Source organism: Cornus florida, unplaced genomic scaffold (assembly GCF_030987335.1).
Source record: "Cornus florida cultivar Cherokee Brave unplaced genomic scaffold, ASM3098733v1 CherokeeBrave_3.0.0_Hap2_Chr03, whole genome shotgun sequence".
Lineage (NCBI taxonomy): Eukaryota > Viridiplantae > Streptophyta > Magnoliopsida > Cornales > Cornaceae > Cornus > Cornus florida.
The window spans coordinates 64,804,012-64,814,338 of NW_026775573.1; the positions used below are offsets into that span (position 1 = coordinate 64,804,012).

The 10,327-nt window shown below is 36.1% G+C and overlaps 1 protein-coding gene across 1 annotated transcript; it reads left to right on the forward strand.

Moving 5' to 3' along the window:
* Positions 1-3,887: 3,887 nt before the first annotated feature.
* LOC132300691 (uncharacterized) lies at positions 3,888-9,915 on the forward strand. Its single transcript, XM_059797888.1, has 5 exons — positions 3,888-4,044; positions 4,151-4,247; positions 8,443-8,521; positions 8,659-8,740; positions 9,560-9,915. Exons 1-5 carry the CDS (start codon positions 4,012-4,014, stop codon positions 9,698-9,700), a joined length of 432 nt encoding a protein of 143 aa, XP_059653871.1. The 5' UTR covers positions 3,888-4,011; the 3' UTR covers positions 9,701-9,915.
* The last annotated feature ends 412 nt before the right edge of the window (positions 9,916-10,327 follow it).

The following is a 10,327-nucleotide window of genomic DNA, read 5'->3' on the forward strand; positions in this document are numbered from 1 at the left end:
AATCCATCAAATCCTCACCAAGGACTTAAGACAACGATAGTGATCCTCACGGACCAACCAACCCCAAAACTGTGCACAATGCAACGAAGAGAAGAGACTCATTCCTTGTGAAGTCCCTAACACGAACCAACACAAAACCCTTGTGGAAACCCGCATACACACTACGTGGGACCGAGGGAAACGAATGGGAAAACTAAACCTGGAAGTTATGCATATGACAAGGAAATGCAACTACCAAGAAGAAAATCTACTCACATAGATAAAAATCAAAGGTACATGCAACACGTCTCCACGTAAGCACAAAAACATCTCACAAAAGTACAATAACAACATGGCATCTCTAAGTATATAAAGAAGGCATGCTAATGCCACACAACAAGAAGGCAAATGTGGATAGACCTCCACCTACTCATGCATCAGAATAACATAAATCATACTACTAACATGGTAGTGAACGAAACTGCATAAGACAAAATGATGCAACAATGAACCCTATAGACATCGTGTCCTAGAGTGTCTAGGTAAAATGAAGGACGATTCCTAGTCATAAACTGTCTCCAAAACCAATGCGACAACAACTTGTCTCCAAACAAACGTGAGCCCTTACCACAATGGTAAGACTCTAACAATCTAACTCCGAATCTAGAGGTGACACTACAAGTGACACTAACAGTGCAGTGCTCTCACTACCCGTAACATCAATCAATCGACTTGATCCCAAAAGCGTCATTACGCAAGAACTCCTCAAGGAAAATGGCAACTACAGCCATACCAATAACAACTAAATCAATCACCACGACTGATCCCCAAAACAACTATCATCATCATCGATAAAAAGGACAACGCCTATCAAAACAAAACCAACACTGATTCCATCTGAACTGCGCTTGTTGCTAGCCAGCACGATAGCATGATAGTGCCATGCACCCACCCACAAACGTACTCGCCCACGAAAAATGCAAGTTCCAGAGGAATCATCCTGGACAATCAAGGATCCTAAGAGGTCCATAACCTCATAATGGCCCAAAACCAACAAATCCACCGTTACGGTAACACCAAATAACTCATCTCAGAAGAGCCTAAACAAAAGGTGACCATCCACCTACCTTAAAACCAATACTAGGTCGACAACAACCTAAACCACCACAAAAGTGTGACTACAATCACCATCAACCTCAACTCGTGCCTCAATGACCAAACCCGTGTCATGCCAAATATGCAACATAATTATGCATATACAAATCTAATCTAGCATACATCATATGTCATGCTCTTTACGACAAATTTAAATCATGCTAAACAAATAGCATACCACATGTAGCACGTAAGCACATAAACATGTTATCAAACCAAAACATGTTATCATAAAGCATATAAGCACATAAAGCATGGCAACATAAGCATGATATGCACCCAAAATTCGTCGTCCAAGGTATTCAAACCAAGGAACTCTGATACCACCTGTGACGACCCTAGATTTTTTAACCAAGTGTGTCCTGTGATGACCCGAACCGGATCCGAGATGCGGAAGAAAAAAAATAAAACAATGGTCTCAAGAGACACAACACATCCCTAAGACGCCAATGTGACACTCAATGAGGTCACGGAACCCAAGGGAAACAAATGCGGAAGCAACATTTCAAAAAACGGACAAGAATGGACCTAGGGGTAAAAACGTCATTTTTAGCTTAAAAGTGGGTGCCACCGAGCACACCATTGGAAAGACAACGAAAAATTAATAAACTTAGACTCAAAAATTGATTGATTCGGAGTCCGGATGAAGAAGATATTCCTAATCGGTTAAATGGTTTTGGGTTGATTTTTTGACCGTTTTGCCCCTGTTTCTTCCGTTAGACATATCTTCTTCATCCGAACTCCGAATCAAGCGATTTTTGAGTCTAAGTTTATTAATTTTTCGTTGTCTTTCCAATGGTGTGCTTGGTGGTACCCACTTTTAAGCTAGAAATGATGTTTTTACCCCTAGGTCCATTCTTGTCCGTTTTTTGAAATGTTGCTTCTGCATTTGTTTCCCTTGGGTTCCGTGACCTCATTGAGTGTCACATTGGCATCTTAGGGATGTGTTGTGTCTCTTGAGACCATTGTTTTATTTTTTTTCTTCCGCATCTCGGATCCGGTTCGGGTCATCACAAGATACACTGGGTTGAAAAATCCAGGGTCGTCACAGTAGAGCACCATTTGTAATTAGAGAGGATATTAGAGCATTTCTAATGCAAAATGCTATATTTTTATGTCAAATTTACATTTTGAGAGGAACTATAGTGTCAAGATATTATATTTTTGCAATTATGCTCCAACATCCAAAATGTTATTTTTTTGACACAACAATCATTCCATATTTTGAGAGCACATTGGAGTGTCTTATTTTCATTTTAGCAACTTTTGACAATTTCAAAATATGAGAGGTCTTTTGAGAGAGTCCATTGGAGTGCCTATTTTCATTCGATTGCTATATTTTGAGTTTGAGAAGCCATTTGAGAGCTACTATATTTGATATTACATTTGAGAATTTCAAAATATGAGAGGTCTTTTGAGAGGCGATTGGAGTTTCTTATTTTCATCCACCTGTTTTATTTTAAGTTTGAGAGCCCATTTGGGAGGTCATTGGAAATGCTCCTAGTAAGTTACTAGGAAGGCCAATTCCCAGCAAACCATGTTGAGAATCTTTGCAAAATACGAAACTCTATATACACAAGGCCCTTTCAAATACATAGTCCTTTATACAAGAGGTCCTTTTAAATATGCGGCCAATGTCTTAAATTTGAGGCCACCCTGAATGGATCCAAGACATGAAAATTTTGATTTTTTGAAAAAGTTTTATTAGCTTAAAATAATGGCATTTCTTTTATGATAACTTGATAACTTTATTATTATTATTATATGTTATAATTTATAAAAAAATTCATGCACGCATTTATCTATACGACCTATGGGACTCAAGCCAACTCGACCCTTAAGCGAGTTAAGCGGTTGCCTCATGCCCCAGCTAATAGGAAGGTTTCAATTTTTTATTTTTTTTATTTCTTTATATTATATTATTCCTATTTTTTTTTTCTTCCTATTATCAGACTCTAGCTAAATAGAAAGGTGTCAAAATTTTTATTTCCTTATATTATAACTTTCAAATAAATTTTTTTTATTTTATATTATAACCTTCTTAAAATTTTTAGTTCCTTATTGCCCAACAAAAAGGCTCCAAATTTTTTTATTTCCTTATTAACTTCTTTAATTTTTTTTATTTGTATGTATTATTAGACACTGACCAACAAAGATTTAACAAGGGCCAAATGAATTCTATCTTTATCTTAACTCTCTCTCTCTCTCTCTCTCTCTCTCTCACAGCTTCACCACATTCACTTTTGGGAATTTGTAAAATTTTTCATATTCTTCTTTTAACTTTTATCTTATTTGTTTGTTTATTTTTTTTTCTTTTTATTTCTTATACATTTTTACCCCTTTTTCATTAAGTATAAGTTGTATAACTTTAAGATGAATTATATGATAAGAAAGATTAATTGAATTGACTATATATTAGATATTAAAAAGTCACTTTTATATTTTTTGGTTAAGGCCACAAATTAGATTGAAGGTCACAAATTAGATTGAGCCGCCCCAGGGACTCCAACCCTATCCTAGCATTTCTTTTGCCAGATAGAGAAAATACAATGATTTTAAACATAGAATTATATATATATATATATATATAAATTTTGTTGAAAAAATTTCATACGTCCTTTCATTCTGTTACTGTCGTTTTTATTATTAATTTTCATAGGAATCTTACAAAATTTGAAAAAAAAAAAAAAAAATACTAATTCCTTATCAGTTAAAATTATTTACTACAGTAGTATTTATGTATTTTTTTTTCCTCCTGTTTTAAAAGGAATACTACATTTGATTAGGAAGATTCATTGACCCAATTACATCGTCGAGGGGAGAGAAATTTACATCGTTGATCGGCGGTGATCGGCCATCAACGACGGACCTCAGAAGATGATTGTATGCGTAGCCGTAGTCGGCCATCAGGTAAAGCATTCTTTATCTGTTTCTCATCTATGCACACATATATCAGTATGTGTATATGTGTGTGCGCATTGAAATCTGACGAATCCGTACCATTTCCGGCGAACAGAACAATCCTCTGTACATACAGAGCTTCACGGAAGGAGATGATGCCCTAAAACTTCATCACATAGTACACTGCTCTCTAGATGTCGTAGACGAAAGAGGTTCTCTCTCTTTCTCTTTCTTTATATACATAATTATATAAATATATATTTTGTTATCTTAGATTGTTTGATTTGGCTGATTTATTTTTCGTATGGTACCAAATTAATTGTGGAATTGTGATTAGGGTTTGGGATTTTGGATCAGTTGATTTAATTGTATATTTTCAAAAAAAATATAGATTTTCTGTTACAATTATACTTTATAAAAACATCCGTTTGTTTTATTTGCAATTAGAACCCTGATCGGAATGAAAGTTGCATTTCAAGCTTTTCAGTGAAACAATTGTCTACCTACTCTATCTTAGGTTGCCTTTTGTGTTTTATCCCTCATTTGTTCAAGAATTGATTCAATTTCAAATCTACTATCCTTCACTCAGAACCTTAAACTGAATGAAAGAGTCACATTTTCTACTCTCAGTGATGGGGATTGCTTTTCATAGATTTATCCATGTTAGAATGAGCTTGAGTTGGTATAGAAGAGAGGAACTCTTTATGATTTGTATTTAATCTTTGAACAGAGATTTTTAACCAACAGGCCATTAGGTTTTCTGATGAAGCACCATGTTGCTAGTGAGGAGGGTGGGCTCTCGTTCCTCAAGATTGAGCTTATACGGTTATACCCAGATCAGTCTGCTCTCAGACTTGGAGGAATTTTCTACTGTTTTTGTCAGGGTTATTAAAAACAACGTAGTTCTAATTAAAACAAGCATATCAAGAGTCAAGTTCTTTTTTTTGGTACATTAAAGAATGAACTGGAAACCAAATTCATAATAACAGACTATGTTACATGAACTCGGGTACGTGTGTCGTGGGAGGTGTCAAATCTCCAAACAAAAGGACACATAGACACTACTAAATATTCATTTTATTTAATTAGTTTATTATATTTTATAGAGTAAAGTAATGTTTTTTTTTATTTTTTTATTTATCTAATATGGTATTCAATATAGGCTTTTAACTCATTTTAAAGTAATAGTATAATATAATTGAATGATTGGATATGCTTTTAAGTACATGTTCAACAAAAAGTGTCGGACACATATCTCATACCCATAACCAAGCAAAATGTGTCCGAAACGGGTACTTCACTTGTTTTGAAGAGTTGATGTAACATAGATAATAGATTATTAACAACCATGTAATCCAAAAGCTTAAGTTGTTAGAGTGGGTGTAACTATAATATTTAATCCTTCAACACGCCCCCTCGCACGTGGTCTTCTTTTGGTCCAACATGTGTTTCAATTTTCAAATATCAAGGTAGTGGTGAGATTTGAACTCGATACTTTTGGTTCTGGTACCGTATCAATAACCATCTACTCCAAAAGCTTAAGCTATTATAGAGTGTGTAACTTTAATATTTAATCCTTCAACACAGATAAACTGGAAGGGACCAAATCAGTGATCTGGGTGCAGTTCTTCATTAAAAAAGTTAGTAGTGGGCATCTGATTTAAAGTAGGGTACACAATGTAGTAAAAGAAGATTAGTAATCAGTTAAAAATAAAACATAATTCTGAACTTGGGATCTACTTGGAAAGGGAAGACTAATCAGGGGCCAGTGAGAACTTGGCTTTCCTTTTGATTGGTGGTCGGGACGGGTTCCATGCTTGCATCTAAGATTCCAAGTACAAAATACAAACACATGGCTCCTGCAGGGGTATAGTGCCAAACACCATTGATACTACATGACCAATAGTAATATGTGGATACAGCTAAATTGCTAATAGGATTTGTGTAAGCCAGCCCTGACTGGTTAAGGTATATGACCTTTTCGGAATGAGTTATATGTGCATATAGATATAGATAATATTTTTGGTACACTGAGAATTTATATATTTCATGTGAATCAGATTTTAATGGCCATTTTGTTTTTCATACGTATTCAGAAGAATTAAGGAAGCAAACTCTTTTCCAATTTGGAGAATCATGCTATTTGTTATTAATTATATCAATTGGTTCCGTGGTAATTTACTTATCATTGTTGAATATTATGTAGTCGTTAGAAACTTTAGGGTGCATTTCTATTAACCTGTTCAGTTACATCTTTCCCATCTCCATTGTAAGGAGGTTAGAGAAGCTTCAGTGGAATTTCTTGTGGGGTGGTATAGGCGATGTGTTCAAATACCACCTTGTGAATTGGAAGCAAGTTTGTGGGCCTATTTAGCTAGGCTTGTTGGGCATTAGAAGATTGGAGAAGTTCAACGAGGCCTTGTTGGGGAAGTGGCTGTGGAGGTTTGGGATGGATAGACCCAAGTTGTGGAGAAGGGTCATTGCTAGCAAGATTGGGTAGTGCAGGGGCAAGTGGTGTCCTTTTGAGGTGAGGCAGCCAACTGGGGTGGGTGTTTGGGAGGCCGTCCGAAAGGTTGGGACGAATTATCCAAACACATTCGTTTCAGGGTGAAGAGTGGGAGGGGGGTCGCCTTTTGGAAGGATGTATGGTGTGGGGATCACTCATTAGAATCCATCTTTTTTGCTTCTACATCAGGACAATGAGGAGTCGGTGGCTGACTACTATTGCCTTGATTGTTTTGGGACGTTCAGTTTATGAGGCCATTCCAGGATTGGGAATGGGGAGACATCGGGGAGCTTCTGGCCATATTGTAGTGTTGGTTGGAGTCCAGTCATGGGATCTTTGCGGTGCACTCTTTCTACAGGAGCCTAACGGATGTTCATGGTCCTTCCTTTCCTTGGAAGGTAGTGTGGCGCACCAAGGCTCCGCTCAAGGTGGCCTTTTTTGGTTGGACAGTTGTCCTAGGGAGGATTTTGACTATAGATAATTAGAGGAAGGGGGGTCAAATTATAGTCAATTGATGTTGCATGTGTAAGAAAGATGAAGAGTCGGTTTGTCATCTTCTCTTGCAATGTCTGGTAGCTCTAGATTGTTGGGCTATGCTTTTTGCCCTTTTTGGCGTTGTTTGGGTTAATGCCCAAGTCCCCGCAAAGCATGCTTGAGGCTTGGAGAGGGTGTGCAGTGAGGAGGCAGATCCGAGATGCTTGGAGGGTAGCGCCCCTTTGCCTTTGATGGGTGCTGTAGTGAGAGAGGAACCGGTGGTCCTTTGATGGAGTTGAGGTTTCGGCTTGGGTGCTCAAGTTCTCTATTCTTTTACTTTTTTATATTTATATTTTTGGGTCCAGGGATGGAATCGTAAATCAGTGGGGGATATAGTTTCTTTTTGTGGATACTTTGATTGTATAGCAGACCCTCTTCATCTAGCTTTTGTTCCTGGGCTGCGCTCCCCTTTTGAGCGCTCTTTAATAAAATCTCACTTATCCAAGATAATAATAATAATAATAAAAACAAAATTATAGGCGTCCTAGTAAACAGAAATGCTTCCATATTAGTTTCTTTTAAGTAAACTCTCTCCAGAGTATCTTTTGTTTGGCATTTTTCGGAGGGTTGAACTGAATATTTGATTCTTCTAGATATATCTGTTGTTGTATGACTGCTAAAATTTCCTTCATGGTTTAAAAAGGATTCTTGCTTTCTCCAGTTATTTGAAATTCAGTATGAGAGCTCTGTTCACCTCTGGCCTATAAGCTTCTGGTGAGCATATTGTATAGAGTCTTATAATTTTCCTGAGTAGTTGGAATTAACACCAAGTTGAGTTGAGTGATCGTCTATGCAGATATAAGTTTCACATGAAAATAATATATAGGAGACCGTAAAGCTGCCAAGGGGAGAAAACAAAAGAAAAGAAAAGAAAAAAAAGCATGCTCGCTTTTGACAAGATCCCGAGCCATAATATATATATATATATATTATGGCTCGGGATCTTGTCAAAAGCGAGCATGCTTTTTTTTCTTTTCTTTTCTTTTGTTTTCTCCCCTCGTCAGCTCTGCGGTCTGCAAATACTGCTTTCCATATCTTCATGTTGTTTAGATGATATATATATTATGACTCGGGATCTTGTCAAAAGCGAGCATGCTTTTTTTTCTTTTCTTTTCTTTTGTTTTCTCCCCTCGTCAGCTTTACGGTCTCCAAATACTCTGCTTTCCATATCTTTATGTTGTTTAGATGATATGTACAGTTTCTACCTCCAATTTGCTATTGTTTTTCGTTTTTTTTTTTTTTTTTGAACTGTTGGAATTATTATTCTGAACTAGTTTTTAAAATTTTTAATGATATTAATGTAGTTGAATTTTAGGATATCAGAGCAGCATCTGCTTGAACTTGACACCTGGTTTGTTATGTTATAGTGAACAATCCGAAAAAATCTGGACCGACGCTAAATGAGACATTTCTTGGTCTGCTTTATCCAACTGAAAATTACAAAGTGTAAGCATTCTTCAGTTGAATAAGATGTCTGGTTGGCTATTGAACTTACAGATGGCAAGCTCTTTTTCAATTTCATCTTATTGGTTTTTTTGTATGTGTATATAGACAATCTGTCTCTTATTGTACACTATCTGCAGGTATGGTTATTTGACCAACACGAAGGTGAAGTTTATCCTGGTGACAACAGATCTTGATGTCCGAGATGCAGATGTGAGAAATGTGAGTACTATTGTACATAGGTGAAGTTTCATCTTTGTAGCTTGCAGAAGCTATAGTAATAGTACACACACTCACGCATGGTGTACGAAATAAATCTATACCATACTGAATTAATACTCTCATCGTTTAGTTTTTATATTGTTTGTCAGTTGTAATAGATATGACTGGGATTCTGCAATATCATTTAGAGTGTCTATATGGCATTAACAAGGAAAAAGCAATTAGCTATTGTGGAATGTTCTTTTGTCTGTCTGCATTTGGAGTTAAAGAAGTTATATTTCCTAGGTAAGATATATGGTGCAGATTGGCTTCTTGCAGCAAGTATTTCAGGGATATAAATGTTTCTAACTTCTAAAAGAAATTCGATTAGCCTAAATTTTTTGTATTGTAACCAACTGAAATCTATTATAGTCTATGAATCAACTCTGCATATAGTTTTCCAGGTAATTGAAATTAGGGTGGGCTTTAACTAGCATTTACATTTGACTAAGTATTTTCATCACAAGTAATCTAAGGCAGAACTGAAATATGCAGACTGGTTGATATATTAGGTTGGTGTATTTAATGAATTCTTGCGTTATTATATACACAAGTACATGTTATCCTTGAAATTTTGTACGTGATTTGCTTGCTTTTGCCGATGTTATTTGTTCTGTTAATTTGTCTCTCAAGTGGATGCTGTTATTTATGTTAATCTCTCTGTCATGTGGATGCTGTTATTTATTCTGTTGACGTCTCTCTTATATGACTCGTCTTGAATATAGACTTTATGATATGGCCTCTAACTTCTCCTTATGTTTGCTGGAACGACTTGAATAGTTTTTCAGGAGGTTCCACTCTGCATACGTGGATGCAGTTTCCAACCCGTTTCATGTGCCTGGTAAAAAGATAACCTCCAGAACTTTCGCTGAAAGGGTTAGTGCTATTGTCAAGTCATTCGGGTTTAGTTCAGCTGGATGAAAGACTGCTGGCGTGTGTAGGACTGAAAATTCTCAAATCATCTATAAAACCGGTGGGTTTGTTCACTTCCTTGTTTCTTGTCACTCTGTACCTTGATTCATTTCAGCTATGGGTTGGAGGTAATTTAGCTTTTAATCAAATTTCATTCCCAAGAAAACATATATACAAGTGACTTTGTAACATTTACTGAAGTTATTGTGATTTTTCTTTTCCCATTCCTGATGGAGATGATTTCTTTTCTTAAATCTTTTAAACTTTTATATTCATGGAAGATATAATCAAAAATTTGAGAACTGTTAATCTATCAACCTTTATTATCTATAAATTCCCATAATATTCTGAGACTGATACGATCGGCAGCTTGGTGTGACTTTCATGTTGAAAATATTATCACAAATTTGGAAATGTGTGGTTAGGGTTGAAGGTAATGTGTGGTACTGTGGTTAGAGAAGTGCTGCAAAAAATGAAGAGAGAGATGGGCTGATCATTGCTAATAAGGTCTGGCACCATTTGGGCCTTAGTTGTATCAGATACTTGTGTTTGGGCTAAACATAAATCATGTGGACTTAACTACTATTTAAATATCAGATTTTGAAATATAAATTCCAATATATATATATAGAGTAT

What these genes read in the sequence shown, in the direction of transcription:
- LOC132300691 (XM_059797888.1), top strand. Translation starts at nt 4,012, where the DNA reads ATGATTGTATGCGTAGCCGTAGTCGGCCATCAG. An exon ending in AGATGTCGTAGACGAAAGAG is followed by an intron (nt 4,248 to 8,442) that starts GTTCTCTCTCTT and finishes GTTATGTTATAG; the next exon opens with TGAACAATCCGAAAAAATCT. An exon ending in CCAACTGAAAATTACAAAGT is followed by an intron (nt 8,522 to 8,658) that starts GTAAGCATTCTT and finishes CACTATCTGCAG; the next exon opens with GTATGGTTATTTGACCAACA.